We start from the raw sequence: 21,790 nt of genomic DNA on the forward strand, positions 1-21,790 counted from the left end.
AAACCAAGGCAAGTCACCGTGTGTGACCTGATGCTGTGTTCATGCAGGACGAGCCTCACTAGAGCTGAGACAGGGGGGAATCTCCCAGGGTCTCTTCCTACTTCTCATCTCAGGACAGAAAACTCTCAGGCATCAGCAGAGCGTCCCTGAGCTTCAGTACATGGACCTCTGATTTCCAGGAATGTAGTGGCCTGATCCACGTGACCTATCTGAGAACGTCACCCTACCCAGCCCTCACCGGAGTCAGAGCAGTGGCCCAGGTGTGTGGAGGAGGCTGCAGTGGACATCCTGGGCCCCAGGTCAGGGAGGAGACCCTCTGTCCCATCACCATGGAGCCTGGAGAGCCCCATGTGGGGAGCCCTGAGCCTCTGCCCTGGGTGCTGGAGGGTGCAGAGGAGGCTGGTTCCAGAGAGACCAGGCAGGGCAGAGTGGAAGGTGATGGGAGGGCAGAGCTGGAGCCTCGGGCAGGGGCTGAGTCCTTTGTTCAGGGCCTGAGTCTGGGACTGGTCCTGTCCCCTGATTACTCTGACAGTCAGTGTCCCTGCCCCAGCAGAGGTGAAGATGTCCTGAGTACTGGGCTTTGGGCAGAGAAGAAATCTTGGCCAGAGCCAGCCACCCTGGGTCCCTGGAATGTGAGGGCCACTGAGTGCTCTGCTGGCTGCAGGGCCTGGGGACCCTCACCCTTCCCTGTGGACAGACCAACCTTTGCCCTGGCTCCACCTCCCAGCTCCTGTCTCCCAGGAAGAGAAACCTGTGGGAACAACTTAGAGACCACGATTCCCCTGCGTGACACAGGAGAGAGCTGACCTGGACCCTGAGGGGAGTGTCTGCCAAGAGACGTTCCCACAGGAACCAAAAGAGCGAAGGAGGGAGGGGGTCTTTATTCAGCGCCTTTCCAGGTGACCAGTAGTGGACCTTCCCTCTCCCTGGAGCCCCTGTTCCTGGGCACAGGCAGCCTGGTTTTGGCCATTCAGCATTCACGCAGCCTCTCTGGGTCTCCAAAGCCCATGGGACCCCTCCCCTCCAGGTGCCAGAGTCTCCCAGCTCTTTTCTCCATTGCCCATGGTGTGGGGTCCTATGGGGACCCTCCCTCCATCAATATGGAGCCTTGTCTGGTGGGAATTAGGAACCTCCAATGGCTGTGTGGTCGACCCGGCAGTAGATGTCCAGGTCAGGGTTTAGTAATTCCTGAAAAAGAACAAAAAGTCCTCTGACCCTGTGTCCTTCTGAGAACTGGATTCAGGGACTCCTAGGCCCTGCCCCACCTGAGACTGCTCCGTCCTGTGCCTGGCTGGGCTCAGTGGCTCCTGTTTCCAGGTCCCTTCCTCCTGTGCTCACCACCCCCTGATCCTGTTTTGACTATTCTTTCCCGAAAACTCAAGAAGGTTCAGCTAGTGGCAGCTCCATGGTCTGGCCTGTGGACAGTGGACCAGAATATTCATCCCCCACACTCACCTGGTAGATGGGAATGGCAGTTTTGTGGCCAGAAACAGGAGCCTGGGCAGGGGAGAAAGAGTGGACACCAGGGTCAGTGAGGGAGGCTCATCAAGGCTGTGACTCCAGGGAGCAGGTGCTGGGTGGTGCCTGGAAGGTTCTGGTCTCTGACAGGCCAGAGCTTACTCCCTGTGACTGCTTTAGCCCTTTCTTCCCAGGAGGTACCAGCTCTGGGTCCTGAGCACCAGCCTCCACTTCTGCACAGTCACCCCAGTTTCTGTCCAGACTGTGGTCCCCCATCATTAACCCAGGGCCACTGATAGAAGCTCCAAGAACCCACATTGCACCTGCTGGCCTCCAGCGGTTCCGTGAGACAAATGGAAGGAATCAGGGTGGACTGAGGACAGAGTGATGGTGGTCCTGTCCCTGAGAGAGGCCAAGCCTCTGTCCAGGTCCAGGCAAACCTTGTCCTGGTCCAACACGAGAGGGGCCGTCTGTGCTGTACTGGGGTTGACAGTGCCCTTGCCCTGAGCCTTCACAGCCAGGTCCCTGTGTGTAGGGAGCTGTGGGGACTTACCAGGGAGGTGGAGCTGTCAGGGGGACCTTGGCCTGGAACAGAGACAGAGTTAAAGGAGGGTGTGGTGAGGCTGGGCCCCTGCAGCAGGAGGAGATGGGGTCCTCAGCTTTCAGAGGGTCAGAGGACACAACATGTCCTGGGAGAGACCCTGCATCCCTGTTAGCGGTCCAGGGAGCCAAGGAGCCTAAGGAGGTGACTAGATGCCAAAAGTGAGGCCAGGTGGGTCCCCTGACCTGAGTGTTTGATGACAGGGCTCCTGAGGCCCAGGGGAAGGACTTGACCTAAGGAGTGTTGACTGCAAGAGTGACACTGTGGGGCAGGCCTAGGGCTCCCAGCCACCCGCAGGCTGAAGGGGCACTCACTGGCTGTTGATGCTGGGGTGCGATGGTCTCTGAGGCCTTGCTGGACACCAGCCCTAGGGAAGGTCAGGCTTATTCATGAGGGTCATGGACTGGGGTCAGATAGGGGATGAGGAGGGCACCCCATTTCCAAGGAGGGTGTGAAACCTTTCTTACTCCATCAGGTCTGTGTCCCAGGGGGCCCAGAAGGGAGCTGAGGAAAGGCCTTAAGTGGCCTCTTCTGCCCAGGGACAGAGGTGAATGTCCCTTACAGATGCAGACTCAAGAGGATTTGGCTGACTGACCCTAGAAAGGGACTGCGGAATTAGGATGAATTAAAGCAGGAGGGTTTGACTGAGTGGAAGGGTCCGAGCCGTGTGGGCAGGGGAAGCAGGGTCACCATGTGGGCAGGACACTGCAGCAGCCACTTGCAACTTGACAATAGCTAACCTCAGTGACCCTGGTGGGGCCAGGAGTTGATGAAATATAACTGTGGCCTTGTCCTCTCTCCACCCATGTGGCCAGGAGGCAAAGGACATTCCAAGACACACTATCCTGGCTGGGCCCCAGGACTGCCACCTCACATATCAGGGGTGTGGGTGACCATAAAGCTATGGGAGCTGACCCCTCCAGCCTCTCAAGACCTCTCCATGTGACTGAGTGACCTGGGCCAGGACACCCCTGATATGCATAGTATCACCCCTCATTTCGGGTGGTGGAGATAGACTGTGGGAGGTGCTGGGTTTGACACTAACTCTGTCACAGGAAGTGTCGCCGGTTTTCTGTGTGAAGGAAGGAGGACAGTGCTGTGGGGACAGGTCCCTAGTGACCAGCGCACAGAGGAGGGAGCTGTTAAGGCAGCAGCCCAGGGCCAGCAGCTGGTGAGGGACAGGGGGCGGCTGGGTGAGAGGGGAGGGTCCCTGGGAAGTGGGGAGGTGGGAGTCAGGCCAGAGTCTGAGGACGGGCCTCCTTCCCTCAGGCCTGGGGTCACCTGGGTGGGATCAGGTGGGGGAAGCCTGGGTACCTTCCAGTTCTTGTGTGGAGCAGGAAACACCCCAGAGCGGCCACCAGAGCCACCCCGACCAGGACCCCAGTCACAATGCCAGCGACGGCCCCCACAGGGAGGCCTGGGGTCCTCTCTTCTGCTGAAAGAGAATAGAAAGGGCTGAAGGGCAGGTCTTCAGGGAACCAGCTGGGCCCTGCAGGGGGCCATCCAGGGTGGAAGGAAATGGCACCACGTCCCAGTGCAGTTTGTCATGTTGTCACCATGTCCTCCTGACTCTGCTTCTGGCCATTTCTTCACGTTTGGTTGTGAAACCTGCATGTGCTCTAGCCTGACCCTCTCCACACGCAGCTGGGCCACATCCTGTTCCTGCTCCTGTTAAGGTCTCTTCCTCTTCTCTTTTATGTTAATATATTTTTTAGATGTTGAAGGACCTTGATTTTATTCATTTGTTTGTTTGATGCTGAGAATTGAACCCAGGTTCTCACACAGGCCGGGCCAGTGCTCTACCACTGAGCCACACCCCACCCCCTCTTACTCTTTTCTTCCTTCCCATCTCAGGACAGTGTCAGTGGGCAGCCCTCACAGACTGTCTAGCCCAGGCCTAGCCTCGGGTCAGATCAGAACCAAGGTGACATCAAGGCACCTAATTTCTGCGTAGTCAAGCACATTCTCTCCAAGCTCTGGCATCTACCCCATGCTCATGGCTGGTGCCATATGATGGCCCTTGACAGTGGAAATATATGACAGAAGCACTGGGTGGGACGGGGGCCACTCACAGATCACAGCCAGTCTGTAGCGGTCACTCTTGGTGGAACTGGCGGGGTTGGAGGCCTCACACTGATACTCCCCGGCATCCTCCTTTCTGACGGGGTCTATGCTGAGGGTCCTGTGGTCCGGGGACAGCTGCATCCTGTCTGTGAGCTGCAGAGTCTGGCTATTGAAGATCCACGTGATGGAGATTCCAGGGTCACCTGAGAGGCAGGTCATGGCCACAGAGTGTGGTTCTGTGTTGGTGGCTCTGAGGGAGGGCTGGGCCACAAGCCCTGTGGAAAAACAGCAGGGGGCTGACTGACAGCAGGCCTGAGGCCTGGGTCCCTGTCATCCTCAGAGAGGTCTGCCTGTTCTCAGGGCCATCGTGATGTGGGTGAGGGGTCCAGAGGATGAGCTGGATGGTTGAGTCCATGGACAGTGGTTGAGGACCCAGAAATAAGATGCCCTTGTTATGCTCTTGGTTTTGAAATGGTTCAAGTCTGTTCTGGGAAACTACAAAATATACTGCAATACGTTGATCTTGGACGACCCAGCACCCTCCTCAGGGTCCTCATCTTAAAATAGGGACTTGCTCAACCTCCCTCTGACCCTAGATGACCTCAAGGAGACCCAAAACTGGTCCCTTGATATCTCTCTGGGATCCAGATGGGAAACTCCTCTCAGGCCCCAGGTCCAGCCACCTCATTATCAAGCGGTTTTCCCGTGGACCCTTGTGTCTTATCTTCCAGAATTTCTGTGCTGGTCTTGGTGCATCTTGTGCTGCTCTAACAGAGCACCTGAGAGTGGGTGGTGTGTAAAGAAGAGAGATCTCCTGCTCACTGTTCAGGAGCTGGGGAAGGGCAAGATCTAGGGGCCCCATGTGAAGAGGGCTGCTTGCTGCATCTTAACAGTGGGGGCTCCCCATGGGGAGAGATCAGAAGGGGCCACACTCACCCCTTTTCAGAAAGCCACCTCTGCAGGACCTGGTCCCCTTCTGTGACAGCAGCCTTGTTCCTTTCACAGGGACCTATGTCCTTCCCTGAGGCCACACCTCAGCTTCCTGGGAGTTCAGTTACCACTACATGCTTTGGGGGGCACATTCACACCACAGCAGTGACTCTATAAAAGTTTGGTTGGTGATTTCTGGAACCTCTGTCATGCATGTTGGGGAAGGAGGGATTATCAGCCTGTCCACCTTGGACCCAGGCGGGATTTGCATGGAGTAGAGCAGTTCAGTGACCACTAGGGAGTGGGGACGCCCAGCCCAGTCCTGATGGCTTAGATGGTTGGATTCAGATGCAAAGGATTTCTCAGTTAACGCAGGATTGACACTCTGTCCTGGGCGGCTGTGAGGGAAGGCCTGGGCACTCTGTTGAGGGAGGGGATTTCGTTGTAAAGTAAAAGTTGATTATTCTCCATTTGCTCTCACTCCCAGACAACACTGTCCCCTCCAGGCTGCCAGTGCCCTGAGCCAATGGCTGGTCTCTGGTCCACAGATGCCTAATAGGCCCTTAGCATGCAGAGCACGGGAATCTGGCTACAGTGACATGCACCACTGACCTCCCACCCATGGTTTGTGTGACATGATTCAGCAACTATGTTCCGTGTGTCTCAGTTTCCCTTTATTGGATACCTGGGAAGTGGTGTCTGGTTCACCATGTTGTCTCTAAGTTAACCTTGAAATCCTCACAGTAACCTGACCTTGGTTTAGAGGAGCTGCCCCCAAAGAAAAAGCCCCTACTCTGATCTGCCTCCCAGTGAGAGGCCCTGGGCTGGTCCCGGGAGGACCAGGAGCTCCAGGGGCATCTCTTTCCTCTGTTCCTCCCCTTGGGGACATGGACCTTCTTATGGAGCCTCATAGAGGTCCATCAGGACATCTGATTGGCCTGAGGCTCCTGTCCCTCTGTGCTCCTCACAGCCAGTCCCAGGAGAAGGAGATGTCCAAGAAAAGATACCCCTGAGCTTTCCGTCCCCCTTCATCAGCTCCAGGTCACTGAGAGTTTCCTGTTGGTGAGCTTCTCTTCTGGGTTCTGTTCCCATCAGGTTCCATGTGAAGCCTGTGTCCCCTGTGAGGGTTGTGTCCTCCTCAGGGGGCACCAGCAAGACTGTGCTCCCCCTCTACCTCCCACCTTCTTTCAGGGAATTGTCCCCTCTTACCTGCCAGCAGATCCCCTGCCAGGGGATGCCCCTCTGCAGGGACAGGCTGAGGGGGCTGCATGGTCCCTGCTGCTGCCCTGTCCCCCTCTGTGGAAGGAGCTTCAGCTGCAGACCTGAGGTGCTCCTTCCCCAGAGACCTCAGCCAGTGCTCAGGGCCCCAGTGAGTTGTGTAAGGTGCCCCACAAGGTGGCCCTGACCCTCGGCAGAGTTTGGTGTCATCATTCAGATGACAATTTAAAGAAAGTGCTGCCTCTCCTTCTGACCTCAAATCACCTACGGTGACCCTTGAGGGTCCCTGGACATCTCTATAGGACCTGTCCAGCAAGCTCATCCTCAGGTGGAACAATTTTTCCATCCACTCTCGAGCAACATTTTTTCTGGTACTATCTGTGCCTGTAGAAGATCAGGCTCTCAGGCAGGAATTAACTTTACATCCAGGGGCATTAAATAATTTTCATTAAATAGTTTTCATTAAATAATTTGTCAGGGAATTAAGATGGTCCAGCCCGTCTTCATGACCTTAGTGACTGGAGAAATCCCAATCTACAGGATTTGTCAGTTTGAAGAGGACTTTTATTTCCTGGCCTGTGGATTAAATATCCCAGTGAAAGGAAACTGTGGAGATGAAGGTCACAGTGTTGACCAACCCCGGCACCTTGTCCTCTCTGCAAACACATGCTCTCGGCACTGCCCTGCCGGCCTTGCAGGGACTCTGCAGGTGAGGCTCCCTTCCCTCCAGGTGTGCATCTCTGCTATTCTCCGTGGTGCATGACATGGGCTTGTGTTCCCAACCCTATGCACCTGGGGACTTCAGAGCCAGGACACAACTCAGAAGCATCTGCCCCCAGGCTGGCTCTTTCCCTCCCCTGCTCCTGACTTGGAAGGCACCAACTGACCACAGGATTGATCCAGATTCCAGACGGGCCTCCCAGGCCTCTTTCCCACCCACGCCTCCCACCCCAGATGGAGTCGGAGCAGGACAGGAGCAGAGCTGCTCATCCCCCATCTGAGGGGACTTTGCTCCTGTCATTTGGGGGAAAGAGGATGAACATATGGCAAAGCCATGCAGGTTCCTTGTAGCTCACTGAGGAGGTAAAAGAAAGCAGAGAGGTGACAGAAAGGGACAAGTTAGTGACAGAAAGAAGTGACTTGACTTCAAGGACCCTCCCCCTGTCTGGGAAGCTCCTTCCACTACCTAGGACTTCCTGGGTCTGCGAGAAGCCCAACCCACATCCAAGCTGGACCCTAGATTGGTCATGAGAAGTCAGAGCAAGAGGAGAGTCTCTGGGATGGAGCAGGAGGCTCAGGCAAGGACAGGATTTGCTTTTGCCAGGCTAGGAAGGAACTTCTTCCACGTTTTTTTCCGGAAAAATCAAGACTCCACCCAGCACTTGATACTGTGCTCCAGGGTCCACTTACCAGAGATGGTAATATTCTTGGTTGTGGTCCTATTGAGGGTAGTGACAGAGTTATGGGCGACACACACATAGGATCCGCTATTATTTGTAGAGAGGTTGGGGATTGACAGCTCTTGTGTGGATTCCAGGGACCTCCCATTGAGAGACCAAGAGTACTGAGCAGGCGGGTTAGAGTCTGCGTGGCAGGAGAGGTGGAGATTTGTCCCTGGACGGAAATGTGAGTCTGGGGGGTTTATGATGGGGGCTTCTGGGCCATCTGGACAAACAGAATAAAGCCACATGTAATGTCAGAGAGAAGGGGAAGTTCCTAGACTGTAGAAGACCACAATATAACTACTGATCCATGTCACAACCTTGTTTATTTTTTAAAAGTCGAAACTAGGCTGGGGAGTACAGTGGTACAGCACCTGCCCAGCATGCATGAGGCCCTGGGTTCAAATCCCAGCACCATACACACTCACAGAAATTCTGAACCAAACACCCTTTGTTCACTGAAATTAGTCTGTGACATTCCCCTGCTTCTCTGTCCCAGGTGGCTGACCCCAGGCCTCTCTAGGGAACCACAAACCCTCCCCTCCTATTCCTGGCCCAAGGCTGGGCCTGCCTGGATGTGCCTGGGGCTATTGTCACCGCCAGTCCAGGTGCCCAGAAGAGAGGGACTAAGTGGCCCAGCCTCTGGCCCTGTGTGTTTGAGTTCACAGCCAGGGTAATGGAGGAATAGAAGTTACTCACAGGAAATACTCAGGGTGAGTGGGTCACTGTGGCTGGCACTCACTGGGTTCTGGGTTTCACACTCATAAGGTCCTGTGTCATTCCTTGTGACACTGAATAAAGTGAGAGTCCTGTTGTTGTTGGAGAGCTTCAGCCTGTCACCATCTGGTATCGTCTGATTTTTTATCTTCCACAGGTAGGTTGCATAATGAATCTCAGGTTCACACGTTAATGCTAGAGAGTCCTCACCCTCCATGGGTTGGGAGTTGTTGATTGTGATGTTGGGTTTGGGTAATTTCTCTGTGCAGACAACAGAGGATTGCCCTGTGATCCCCACAAATGTGTCTTTCTACCTGAGCTGCCTCTCACCTCCCACCAACCTGAGTCCTGAAGAACCAGGCAGAGTGGGTATCCTGGCAGATACAGGAGTATCTGAGGGATCAGAGGATGTGGGGCCCCCTGGGCTGTGTCTGGGAGAAGCCCAGAGTTTCTCACAGGTGCACTTAATTGCAGAGTTTGGTCCTGGACAGACCCAGGGCTGGGAGTTAGCAACCCTGTGTCTCTCCTGGTCCTTGCTGGCCCTGGCTGGCCTTGAGACGAAGAGTCCCTCCAGCTGCATGGACTCCAGGGCTCGGCCCACGTGTTTGTCCTTGAGCCATTGGTTCTCAAGGCCATCCTAGATGTGGGTCATGATGGGACACCCCACTGTGCCTAAACCTCAAGAAAACCCCACAACCTCATCTGAGAGTGGGGTGTGTGAACAGAAACCAGGATACAGGGGCAAGCTTGGCATTCAGTTTGGTGGTCATCCTGGGGCCACAAGGGGACAGTTCTGCTCAGGTGTTTCCTGGTGACTGACAGGAGCAAGTGGCACCTGAAAGGCAAAGCATGAGTCCAAAGAATGCTCTAGGGTGAGGGGACAGACAAGGTTTGGAGTAGAATCATGTTCCTGACCTTGGTCTTTACATCCCTCTCCCCCTGCAGAGAGCAGGTGAGGCAGGTGGAATGGTCCTGAGAGACCAGTGGATGGTTCCTAACACATTAGCACTAAGAGGTGGAAGAGGGGGCCAGGACCTTGCTGAAAATACGGCCCTCGTGGGCTTGTGTGTGGCAGACCTGGGGTAGAAATGGGGGATGGTAAAGTTTTCCCATATGGGAAAATAGTTTTAATACCCAGGATCTAAGACTCCTTTCTGAAAGAAATATTGCTCTCAGGAGCACAGTGTCTTAGACTGAGCTCTGAAGTCCTGAGGGGTCACATTATGACCCAAGGCAGATGCTAAGGTCACTTTGAAACTTTAGCAGCCTCCTGAGTAAGGAGAGACCTGTGGGTCCTGGTGGAGGACTGAATGGTCAGAGGGGACATCTGAGGGTCTATTTTATGTAAAATGGGGCACAACACCAAACTCAGAGAAGTATTATTGATCATGTTAATCAATCTAGAAGTCTATGTTCCCAATTGCTATGGAGACTCAGCAAAGGGGGAAGCACCTGACACAGGCCTGTGGAATGCCTTCTTCCTGTTCTTTTCACCCCAGGAAGTGCAGTGAGATCATCAAATTGATCCAAATCAGGGCCTAGAGCCCAATGTAAGTGACCGTGGCTGGAGCATCACACCATGTGGGGACAGACCTCCCTTTTGGTGTTGGTGTCCTCATGGGGACACAGGCACATATGGAATAGACAGCCCCTGAGACAGCACCGTTCAGTCCAGCTCCCCCTTGGGGAAGGTCCTGGGAGTCACTGGAGGAGCCTGAGCCCCACTTAGGGACCAGGATGGAGCCACCAGTCATCTGGGTGTGAGGATCCTGGGACCTAGGGGCTTGCCGCCCTGTCCTGCCTCTGCCCCCCTCGCTGAGTCAGTGCAGAGAGCAGATGGGGGAGATGCTCAGGCCTGTGTCCTGGACTATTTCACATGTCATTTTCATGGAAGGAAAGAGCCCTGGAATGGACACAATGGGGCCTCCTTCACAGTGGGTGACATTGTCACTTATGCAGCCTGACAGGGGCACCTGCCTCGACTGTTTCTGTGCCCTTTACTACAGCCAGGAGGGGGCCTGGTTCCAGGTGTTGGCAGGAAGTGGACAGGACAGATGGCCATTAGTGCAGGAGGGAAGGGCATGGCTCATTGTGCAGGGCAGGGCCAGTCCTGCCTGAATGAGAAGGAGGGAGAGGACGGACAGGCAGGAGCAAGGCAGCCAGAATCGCCATGGCAGGGAGCAGTGGGGGTACAGTGACTTAAAGCCCCAGGTCCACGAGCCTCATGGCTGCCTCAGAACTGACCCAGGGCCACCCTGAAGACCCTCCACAGCCTGGCCAACCAAGGGCATCCTGTGATGTGGCTCCTGGGTGGCCTCAGGAGAGGTGGTTGGTGGGATGGAGCAAGATCCTCAGCCTCCAGGAGGGACAGGGAGCAGGTGGCAGAACCCCCTGGGATTGCGCATGCAGGGTCCAGGCTCTGAGGAGGTTCAGGGTCATTCATTCATGCTCTTCCCTCCCTTGTCATAAAACCACTGGGAGTTGGCCACACACTGGGCCCTGGGCTGGCTGCAGGCTCTGGTGGGGAGTGAGAAAGAGAAGTCCTGTTCCTTATGCTCAGAGGGCTGGGCTGGTGGCGCACACCTGTAATCTCAGGGGCTCAGGAGGCTGAGACAGGAGGATGGTGAGTTCAAAGCCAGCCTCAGCAATGGTCAGGCTAAAGCAGCTCAGTGAGACCCTGTCTCCAAATAAAATACAAAACAGGGCTGGGATGTGGTCAGTGATTTACTGCCCCTGGGTTCAATTCCTGGTACCCTTATTCTCCTTGCTACCCCCAGAAAAGAAAAAAAGAAACACCTTATGCCACAGAGGGAGTGACACCCAACACACCAGGAAACAGGAGACTTCAAGTTCAGTGAGGGAGAGTGTGGACCAGCTGTGGGAGGGGGAGGCCTGGACATTCTGTTGAGGCAGGTTTTTTGTTTCCAGAGTAAAAATTGATTATCCTCCATTTGCTCCCACTGCCAGAGCAGACTGTCCCCTTTAGCTGCCAGTGCCCTGAGCCAATGGCTGGTCTCTGGACCACAGACGCCTAATAGGCCCTCAGCATGCAGAGCACAGGGCTCTGGCTGCAGAGTGACATGCACCACTGATCTGCCACCCTTGGTCTGTGTGACCTGATTCAGCAACTGTGTTCCCCGTTCCTCAGTTTCCCTTTATTGGATACATGGGAAGTGGTGTCTGGTTCACCATGTTGTCTATAAATTAACCTTGAAATACTCTCAGTAACCTGACCTTGGTTTGGAGGAGCTGCCCCCAAATGAACAAGCCCCTACTCTGATCTGCCTCCCAGTGAGAGCGCCCTGGGCTGGTCCCGGGAGAACAGGAGTTCCAGGAGAATCTCTTTCCTCTGTTCCTCCCCTTGGGGACATGGACCTTCCTGTGGAGCCTTATAGAAGTCCATCAGGGCACCTGATTGGCCTGAGGCACCTGTCCCTCTGTGCTCGCCACACCTAGTCCCAGGAGAAGGAGATGCCCAGGTGCCCTTGCCCAGATGTGGCTCCTGGGACTGTGTCCTGGCTGGTGACCACCTGCAGGAGCTACCAGATCAGGTGGCCAGTAAATCATTGCTCCCCAGCGGCCCTCAACAGGAAGCCAAACTCCAACCCTGGCCACATGTCCTCAGGGTCACCTGGAGCCAGGAGCCTGGGACAGAGGTCTTGAGCAGGTACACCCTAGGACTACCCTTCTCTGTACTGACTCCAGGGCCCTCAGGCCAGGCCTGACTCAGTCCTGCAGGGTCTTTCTCAGGGCCATGCTCCTGGGAAGGACACAGGGGCTGGGCTGGGACTGCTCTGCCTGGGCCGAGTCTCCCACCAGACCACCCTGCTCTCTGCCAGTGGATTCAGGCAGAGGACTCGGATCTTCTGAAGTCTGTCTGCACTGCGTGTGCCCTGCAGTAAGTGCTCCAACTCCACTGTGGGGACACAATGCACAGGAGGAGGGAGGCAGACCAGGTCTCAGGGTTCTGTGTGCGCAGTGGAGTTAACCCCTCCAACACCCAGAAGACCTGGGGCATCACTCACCATGTACGCAGAACTCTTCTGTTGCAACTTCAGCATCAAAATTGTCAGTTGTGGTTTGAAGGGTGTAGAATCCTGTGTCCTCCTTTTTCAGATTCACAAACAGCAGGGACCCATTGGGGTATACTGTCTCTCGACCACTGAAGGCAGGGCCTGGGGTAGCTGAGTGTGTGAGATTCGAGTAGGATACAATTAGACGGGTGCGGTCTGTTATTTGCCCTCTGTACCAGGCGTAGCCTACAGCGTTCCCCGACACATTGTGGACAAGTAGAAGAACGTCTCTCCCTTCAGCAACGTCGGAAGGCACTGGTTCAATAGTGAGCTGGGCAGTGGGGTGCGGGTTCCAGAAGGTTAACAGTGAGACTAGGAGGGAAGAGAGAGAAATCCATCAATACTGGGACCTTAATATAGGTGGAAAGATGGGGCCCAGGACCTCAGCAGGAGGCTTCATTTCAGCCTCGGGGGTGTGTTGGTGTATACATGGTTGTCCTTGGGTCAAGGCCAGCAGCCTGACCTTATTTCCTTCAGGACCCCTGTACCTGTCATTCTCTCTTGGGAACACCACTCCCCAGGTGTCTGCAAGGCTGGCCCCTCAGTGCCCTCAGATCCCTGCTCACACCCAGGGCACCTGGGCACCCGCCTCCCCTGACCACCTCCTTTCAGACCCAGGTCTTCCCTGTGGACATTTCCCTGCTCTCTGCCCTCCTAGATCTACACAGCACCTGGCCTCACCTGCAGATCTCCCTCTGGCCTGGCCTCCTGCCTCTAGAGAGGAAGCTCCAGGAGGCAGAGACTAGTCTGACCCTTGTGGTAGCCCAGGGCCTGGACCAGGTTCAGCCTCCTGTGGATGAGTGAAGCAGGGTCCCCACCCTGAGGGTCCAGGTGTCTGTGTGCCAATGTCTGAGGCTGGTGGCTTGAGCGAATGTCCACTGCTCAAGTTGCCTTTCTATTTGGAGAGTGGCCCTGACAGCTGTTAACATCAATTTTCAAAATATAAAGGCATCTGGTGAGTAACTTGGAGAAGAGAACCCCTGAGCTTTCCATCCCCCTTCATCTGTTCCTGTTGGTGAACTTTTGTCTTCTGTGTTCTGTTCCCATTGGGTTCCCAGTGAAGCCCTGTGTCCCCTGTGAGGGTCGTGTCCTCCAGGGGGACACCAGCAAGATTGTGCCCCCACCTCCCGCCCTCCTCAGGGAACTGTCCCCTCTTACCTGCCAGCAGGACCCCCTGCCAGGGGATGCCCCCTCTGCAGGGACAGGCTGAGGGGGGCTGCATGGTCCCTGCTGCTCTGTCCCCTCTGTGGAAGGAGCTTCACTGCAGAGCCGCTGGGAAGCCGAGGTCCAGGCCAGTCAGCCCTGCTGCCCTGTTCCTCTCTGAGCTCAGCCTCCTCCCAGGGCAGGAGCACTCTCCTGGGTCACAGGGCTGGGGGCGGGGTCTCTGTGGAGGAACCTCTCTGTCCCCTCCCTCTCAGTCCTGCCTCCTGTCCCTTCTGCTTTCCCTGTTGGGTTTCACTACTGCATGCCACACCCTGAGGCGCAAGGCAGATGGGGACACTGTCCCCTGAGAGAAGTGGCTCACCCAGCACTGGCCTCAGCTGTGTCCTGGCCTCAGGGCTCTCAGCACCACCCAGGGAACCCCTGGGGTCCCCTCACCCTGGGCATGTTTCCTTCATGACAGAGAATCCCAGTTTGTCCCACGTCTCCCCTTGTTCTCCCCTCTCTGGAAGGTGGATTGCTCCCGGCAGGAAGGGGTCCTACTTGGCTCTGAAGCTATAATGGGTCCCACTGAGGAATGACTGGTGGGGGGGACCTGTCCTCTATCTCTGTGTCACCAGCCTAGCTCAGAGTCCCACATCCACATGTCTCAGAGGGAGCTTCAGGGCCTTGGGGTGCAGGGGCAGGCGACCTGTGTCCTTAGAAAGGAGGATGTGGCAGTGGGAGGCAGGTGACCTTGGCTCTGCTGCCCTTGGTGAAGGATTTCAGAAGAGCTTTTATCTTCATTTCTTGGCATTGCTGTGGCTCAGACCTGCCATGGTCTCTGTGGGTGTCCTCTGTCCTCTCTGGATTGTACTTTTGTGGTCACCTGCCTTTCCCCAGGTGTGTTGCCAGGAAGGAGGGAACTACACTTGGTAGAACAGGGTTCTCCAGGACCAAAAAGGATTGGTGGGGACCATAGGTATGAGGGAGGGAGCCCATGTGGCCATTGGTTCCAAGGTGGACATCAGGCTATGTGTCCACCTCCATCTCTAGCCAAAACCAATCTCCCATCTCAAAGAATCAGCATGCGGAGGGTTGGCTGTGGGTCCAAGTGATCACCAGTTGAGCTCCTGAGGAGACCCATGGTCAGGGTCAGGGACTGTAGCAGGGATGCTGCCCAGGGTCTAAATGCTGAGAGCTGGCCCTGACACCCAGGCACAGGTGGCCCTGACCTACAAACTGCAGGGTCAGTCCTGTTCACCTTGGGTCCAGGCTGCCTGACACCCAGTGCAGGGTGAGTCTAGGGAGAGGACAGGAGTTGTCCTGAGGACTGCTGCTCAGAGGTGGGAGATGGGCACCCGGGGATGGGCAGCCTCAGGAGGAGCCATCTGTCCCCAGGTTTCAAAGGAAGAACAGGGGTGGTGTCTCTTGGAGCTTTGGGGAGAGGGAACCAGCATGGGGCTGGTCCCAGAATACCAGGTTTCTCCATCATGGCACACAGGGCCTTGGCTCCTAAGTCATCACTGTCCCTGTCTGGCTTCTGTGTAGACTTGCTCACAGGGTCCAGGAACTGGAGATGCTCCCACCTGCATCTCCACCAGGGTTCCCTGGTTCCTCTTTTGGGAAGAGAAAGCCGCGTGAACCCCCAGCCCCTCTGAGATGGAAACAAAGTCAGGTCCTGTGTGCTGAGCCCCCCTCATGCCCCAGACTCCTTGGGCTGCTGAGATGTCTGCAGGGACCATGGGCACAGGAATCCTCAGGCCTGGTGCCCTTGAGGCCGAGATTCACCTTCCTCCCTGGTCACATGGGGCTCTGGCTTTCCCTGGTAGAAATTCCATCTGGGATGGAGAATCTGGAGTTAGTTCCAGATCAGGCATCAGTGAGTGGAGGAAGGACAGGCAGCTGCCCAGACCTCCTGGGAAAAGGGATGTCACTCACTGGGTAGAGATGGGGAGAGGTTGTCAGGGCTGTGGAAAGAATCAGGAATGACCCTCACTCTTAGGAGGCCTCTGTCTTCCCCCAACACCACCAGCATGGAGGCCTCATCTCTGGGCAGCTTCAGGCACTTGCTGGCCTTCTCCAGAGCTGAGGCCAGTGTTCCTTTGTCCTCATGGAACATAGTCTGACTTTGGCGGCCACATGGAGGTCATGTGCTTTGATTGATTGCTTCTCCATACATTTCATGAGTATTCATGGAGCATCTGTTACGTGTCAGGCACTGGGAGTACCATGGAGGGCAGGACAGACTGTTAGGGCAGGACAGAATGGTGCCTGCATTCATGGAGTCTCTCTTGCTCATCACAGACAGACACCCAGGGAGCACCTGGAACCGAGGAGCTAGCTAAGACAGAGAGAAGGGCCACTAGTGACAGAGTGGAGGCAGCCAGGGCCTGTGCTGGAGTGGGAGCTCAGAAGGCTCCCCTGGGAAAGGGCCTTTCGGACCAGGACTTGAAGCCAGAGGACATTGTCCAGGGAAAACCTGAGGAATAGGGGCAGGAGCTGGCTGCAGAGGATGGCCTTCAGCATGGAGCTGGCAGAGGCCATCTGGGGCAGCTTAGAGAAGCAGGAGGACTGTGGGCTGAGGCAGAGCTGGGGAGCCCTGGGGAGCAGCCAGGTTGGGCTCTGCTGCTCTCTGGTGGACAGTGAGGAGAGCACAAATGGGAGTCTCGGAATTGTTTTCTTATATTGTCTTTAAGCCTGTATGAAATGTGCGTTTGATTTCAAAAAAGTACCACTTTTAGTCTTAAATTCTCAATGTCACCCAACAAAGCCCTTCTGTGACCTCAGGTTTGTGTTCTAATGTCCAGTCTAGTTTTGTCTGTAGTGCTGGGGATCCAGCACCTCGTCACTACCCTGTGGAGCCTGGACCACAATGGAGGTTTGATATCCATGACCCTCACGTGAGCTGGAGTGTTCAGGTGGACATGCACCATCCCTTTCCCCACCCTCAAAGACCTGAGAGTGTGCTTAAAACACACCCCTGGGTGGTGAGGGTCTCTGGGACTCCTCTTCCCTCCTCAGGGACTTCCCCATCCCCTCTGTCCTCAGGGAGTCTGGGCTGCACCGTCAGGAAAGCTGGAGGATCCTTCCAGACCCCACCTGGAGACACCTTAGGCAGAGAATCAGGCTTCAGGGTCAGAGACCCTGTCACACCTCATGGTCCCCAATCCTCCACAAAAGTCAGGCTGCAGAGGCTCCGCTTGGAATCAGGGTCTTTGGCTCTTCAGTTTCTCCCAGAGCCACAGAATTTGTCGAAGACCATTTGGAGGTTGCTTCCAGCCATTCACATGAAGGTCTGGATGGGATTGGAGAGGATCACGCTGCCTCTCCATGCAGTGTGACCCAGGGAGTGTCTCAGGAGGCACGGCACTGTGTGGGATGCGAAGGATGGGGTCCCAGGAACCTGCCATTTCTCCCTGACAAGGTGCCATCAGCCTTCCTGGGTGGTGATGACAGGGTGGCTAAGGCCATCCAGTTCATCCACCTGAGCCTGTGTCTACGCGTCACCTGGGTCAGCGCCCTACTCATAATTGTATTTTGAGGAGCTTCCTCATCTGCACAGAGAGAAGGAGATAACAGATCCCAAGATCTAAGTTATTTTTCCCTAGGGAGCACTAGGCTGGGAAGTTCAAGGCCAAGGTGGTGCACTATTAGGAATTGAGGGGAGTCTTTTGTCTTCTGATTTCTGGTTAGAGATTGTTCACCTTCAAAGGCATGTGGGAGGCTATTTCATTCTGCCTGGTCCCACAGATTACCTGGCCTGAGCACAGGTGACTCTGAAGAACCCATATGACACTGAAGGCTGGCAGGGAGCAGGGAGAGCGCTAGGAGGCTGTCCCCTCTCTGTGCAGGATTAGGGAAGATGGAGGGGAGCAGGTGGCTGAGGAGTTTGGCTGGAGGCAGGTGCACAGGCAGGTTTTGGTGCCTGGGGCTGGAGGTTGGGGACAGCCTGTGTGGCCTGTTGCCCTCAGGGAGGGAGGAGAGGGACTAGGGTGCTGCTGCATGCTGAAGCCTCAGCTGTCCCCCCTGGTGAGTCTGCTCAGACACCTGCCTTGGGTGAGATTGTCAGAGCTGGTGGTTGTCATTGACCCGAAGCTGGCATGATGTGGGGGCAGGTGTTCAGGAGCCCAGGGTACAAGGCACCTGTAGAGAGGAGGGTCCCAAAGGCTGAGCAGCTTCCTGTGGTAAGAATGGGAAGGACTCCTGGAGAGACAGCACTTCAAATGCCTCTGTCAGGATCTGAGGCTGTGACCGGGGAGAATCAGTGAGCAGAGGGAGAGGGTACAGAGGACCCTGGTGACCGCTCAGATGCAGACGGTGAGGAGGAATCACCCCATTGTAGTCAGGGAGACTCCCCTGAGCACATAGATGACCCGTCCTCTGGGCAACCAGTTGCTGTGAGTGTGACCTGCAGGGACACTGGATGGACTGGAGCCATTTTCCCAGGGGCTCATGTGTGGCTCAGGGAGCGGGATGCTGTGCTCAGGGGTTGCTCCAGGCTGGTGTGGTTCTCAGGACAGGCACTGGGCACAGAAGTTAGGGAAAAGTTCCCACCAGATTTCGGGCTACTACAGGGACTTGAGTTTCAGGGGACTTGTGTTGGTGTGTGCACACACACGTGCATGTATCACGCTGGAGTCATCCCCGGGGCCTCATGTAGGCAAGGCAACTGCCTCCCACTGAGCTTGAACCCAGCCCCTGAGTCTCAGTCACCAGGAGCCTGCAGCAGGCTCTCAGCCTCCTGAGGTCCACTGTGGTGCAGCAATCTGCTAGTGGACGAGTCAACAACCCTCACGCCCCGACATGTGCAGAGGCCTCACAGTATAGTAGAGGCCACTGGGATCATGCCTGGAACAACTCTCTTGTGCAGAATGGAAAAGGGCGGATTCCCCATCAGACCCTTCTCCTCTGGGCCCTGCCTGCTGCATCACCTGGGAACCAGCAGCCTGGGACTCTGTCCTTGGTGCTGAGGACCAGCAACTGCTGAAGGCTGCTGAGCCTGGATCTCACAGTTCTGTTGTTCCTAAGATCTGAGCATCAGCAGCAGGGATAAGGTGGGGAGGGGCTGGGATGTGGCCTGTCCCCTGTCTCCCTTTCAGGAGCTAGAGGTACTAGAGCTGTCACTTCAGATGACAGGTGACCCAGTTCAGCTACCCATGTGCACTTTTCAGTGAAAAAAGAAAAATAAAATGTCCTTGAGAAGTGTGGTGGACAGAGAAATGTCCCTGCAGAGATGTCCCCATCCTCACCCACAGAATCAGAATGTGCCACAAGGTAGAAATGCCTTACAGATGACATTAAGTGTCATGAGATTGAGAGGTTCTTGTGTCCATCTGGTGGGTCCAGGTATCACAAGGTCCTTCCCTTGCAAGTTAGAGAGGGAGGCAGGACTGCAGAGTGGTGGGAGGGGTGGGGGGAGCAGAGCAGAGAGGATGCAGGGTGACGCTGCTGGCTTCAAAGGGGAGCCGGGCCCACAGGCCAGGGAAGGAGGCAGCAGCTGGAAGCTGGAAAAGGTGAGGAAACTGACTCCCGTGGAGCCTCCAGAAGAATGCAGCTCATGGCCACCTTGGTATCTGCTGTTGGAGCCACTGTGTGGGAGCCAGTCTGTACCAAGAGCACCAGGACACCAAGGAGAGAGCAGTCACCGTGTGTGATGTGATGCTGTGTTCATGCAGAGGAGCCTCACTAGAGCCGAGTCATGCTGGACACTCGAGGGTCTCTTCCTACTTCTCACCTCAGCACAGACAACTCTTAGGCATCAGGAGAGTGTCCCTGAGCTTTAGTACATGAGCCGTTTATCTCCAGGAATGTAGTGGCCTGATCCACGTGAACCTACCTGAGAATGTCACCCTGGCAAGCCTTAGGGAATGAGCTGGGCAGTGCTCCAGGTATGTGCAGAGGCTGTAGTGGACATCCTGGGCCCCAGCTCAGGGAGGAGACCCTCTGTCCCATCACCATGGAGCCTGGAGAGCCCCATGTGGGGAGCCCTGAGCCTCTGCCCTGGTTGCTGGAGTGTGCAGAGGAGGCTGGTTCCAGAGAGACCAGGCAGGGCAGAGTGGAAGGTGATGGGAGGGCAGGGCTGGAGCCTCGGGCAGGGGCTGAGGCCCTTATTCAGGGCCTGAGTCTGGGTCTGGCCCTGTCCCCTGATTACTCTGACAGTCTCTGTCCCTGTCCCAGCAGAGGTGAAGATGTCCTGAGTACTGGGCTTTGGGCAGAGAAGAAATCTTGGCCAGAGCCAGCCACCCTGGGTCCTGGAGCGTGAGGGCCACTGAGTGCTCTGCTGGCTGCAGGGCCTGGGGACCCTCACCCTTCCCTGTGGACAGACCAACCTTTGCCCTGGCTCCACCTCCCAGCTCCTGTCTCCCAGGAAGAGAAACCTGTGGGAACAACTTAGAGACCACGATTCCCCTGCGTGACACAGGAGAGAGCTGACCTGGACCCTGAGGGGAGTGTCTGCCAAGAGACGTTCCCACAGGAACCAAAAGAGCGAAGGAGGGAGGGGGTCTTTATTCAGCGCCTTTCCAGGTGACCAGTAGTGGCCCTTCCCTCTCCCTGGAGCCCCTTCTCCTGGGCACCGGCAGCCTGGTTCTGGCCATTGAGAGGCCAGGGCAGCCTGTGTCTCTAGAATCCCCAGGGACCCCTCCCCCTCCAGGTTCCAGAGTCCAATAGGGTCAGGCTCCACCTCTGTCCCATCACCCAGCATCTGGGGTCTAGCAGGACCCTCCCTCAGCCCACATGGAGCATCGTGTGGTGGAAACTAAGAATCCACATCAGCCTTGTGGTCGACCTGGCAGTAGATGTCCAGGTCAGGGTTTAGTAATTCCTGAAAAAGAACAAAGAGGCTCTGACTCTTCTGAACCAGGGGACCATGAACTCCTAGGCCCTGGCCCACCTGGGACTGCTCTGTCCCTGTGTCTGTCTGGGCTCAGAGGCTCCTGTTCACAGGCCCCCCCCCCTCCCCTGCTCACCACCCCCTGATCCCATTTTGGCTGCTGTTTCCTCCAAGATCAGGAAGGTGTGGGGAGGGGCATCTCTTGGGTCGCCCTGGACTGTGGGCAAGGGTCATCACCCACACTCACCTGGTAGATGGGGACAGCAGCTCCGTGGCCAGGGGGTGGGGCCTGGCAAGAAGGGAGATGGAAATCAGGGTCAGCAACGGAGGCTCATCAAGGCTGGGACTCCAGGGAGCAGGTGCTGGGTGGTGCCTGGAAGGTTCTGGTCTCTGACAGGCCAGAGCTTACTCCCTGTGTCTGCTTTAGCCCTTTCTTCTCAGGAGTTACCAGCTCTGGGTCCTGAGCACCAGCCTCCACTTCTGCACAGTCACCCCAGTTTCTGTCCAGACTGTGGTCCCCATCATTAACCCAGGACCACTGATGGAAGCTCCCAGCATCCACTCTGCACCAGGACTCCCTTGAGATGGCAGGAAGTAGGGTGGGCTGAGGACAGAGTGATGGTGGTCCTGTCCCTGAGAGTGGCCAAGTCTCTGGCCAGGGCCAGGCTAACCTTGTCCTGGTCCAACATGAGTGGGGGTGTCTGTGCTGTGTGGGGGTTCACAGTGCCCCTGAGCCTGCAGAGCTAGTCCCCTGTGTAGAGATAGCAGGGGGGACTTACCAGAGAGGTGGAGCTGTCAGAGGGACCTTGGCCTGGGGACAGAGACAAGAGCAGACATGAGGAGGGCTGGAGCCCTTCTGCAGGAGGGGTTAGGGATCCTCAACTTTCAGAGTGTCAGGGGGACAGCATGTCCTGGGAGAGACCCTGTAGCCCTTGTAGTGGCCCAAGGAGCCAAGGAAACTGAGGAGACCAGATGCCACAGTCTGGGCTGGCTTGGCCAGGTGGGTCCCCTGTTGTGTTTGATGACGGGGATCCTTGAATCCCCAGTATAAATATTCAACCCTGGACGTGTGATTGTGGGCAAGGGTGGACACTGTGGGGCAGGCCTAGGTGCTCCCAGCCACCCTCAGGCTGAGGGGGCACTTACCGGGTCTTGTTGCAGGGGTGCAGTGCTCTCTGAGGCCCTGCTGGTCACTGGCCCTAGGAAAGGTCAGGCTTACTCATGAGGGTCATGGGCTGGGGTCAGATAGGGGATGAGGAGGGTACCCCATTTCCAAGGAGGGTGTGAAAGCTTCCTCTCCCCATCAGGTCTG

The 21,790-nt window shown here is 56.1% G+C and overlaps 2 protein-coding genes and 1 long non-coding RNA gene across 4 annotated transcripts; all 3 read right to left on the reverse strand.

Annotated features, from left to right (window-relative positions):
• Positions 1-862: 862 nt before the first annotated feature.
• Positions 863-3,591, reverse strand: LOC144371126 (cell adhesion molecule CEACAM4-like; the record flags this gene model as incomplete). Its single annotated transcript, XM_078033341.1, has 5 exons — positions 863-1,188; positions 1,456-1,497; positions 2,012-2,043; positions 2,374-2,426; positions 3,374-3,591. Coding segments are annotated over 5 exons (411 nt in total), but the record flags the coding sequence as incomplete, so codon positions are not given.
• On the reverse strand, positions 3,501-13,813 carry LOC144370797 (cell adhesion molecule CEACAM6-like). 2 transcript variants are annotated; one of them, XM_078031996.1, is made up of 3 exons: positions 13,662-13,813; positions 12,456-12,815; positions 3,501-4,398 (listed from the first exon to the last, which is right to left on the reverse strand). In XM_078031996.1, exons 1-3 carry the CDS (start codon positions 13,723-13,725, stop codon positions 4,043-4,045), a joined length of 780 nt encoding a protein of 259 aa, XP_077888122.1. In that variant the 5' UTR covers positions 13,726-13,813; the 3' UTR covers positions 3,501-4,042. The 2 variants fall into 2 exon arrangements, with proteins under 2 accessions (XP_077888122.1, XP_077888123.1); XM_078031997.1 differs by lacking the exon at positions 3,501-4,398 and adding an exon at positions 8,021-8,691.
• Positions 13,814-20,132: 6,319 nt separating this feature from the next.
• Positions 20,133-21,284, reverse strand: LOC144370802 (uncharacterized). Its single transcript, XR_013430762.1, has 2 exons — positions 20,726-21,284; positions 20,133-20,469 (listed from the first exon to the last, which is right to left on the reverse strand). It is a non-coding gene; the product is annotated as an uncharacterized LOC144370802 (long non-coding RNA).
• Between the last annotated feature and the right edge of the window lie 506 nt (positions 21,285-21,790).

The sequence above is a fragment of the Ictidomys tridecemlineatus genome, chromosome 15, assembly GCF_052094955.1.
Source record: "Ictidomys tridecemlineatus isolate mIctTri1 chromosome 15, mIctTri1.hap1, whole genome shotgun sequence".
Lineage (NCBI taxonomy): Eukaryota > Metazoa > Chordata > Mammalia > Rodentia > Sciuridae > Ictidomys > Ictidomys tridecemlineatus.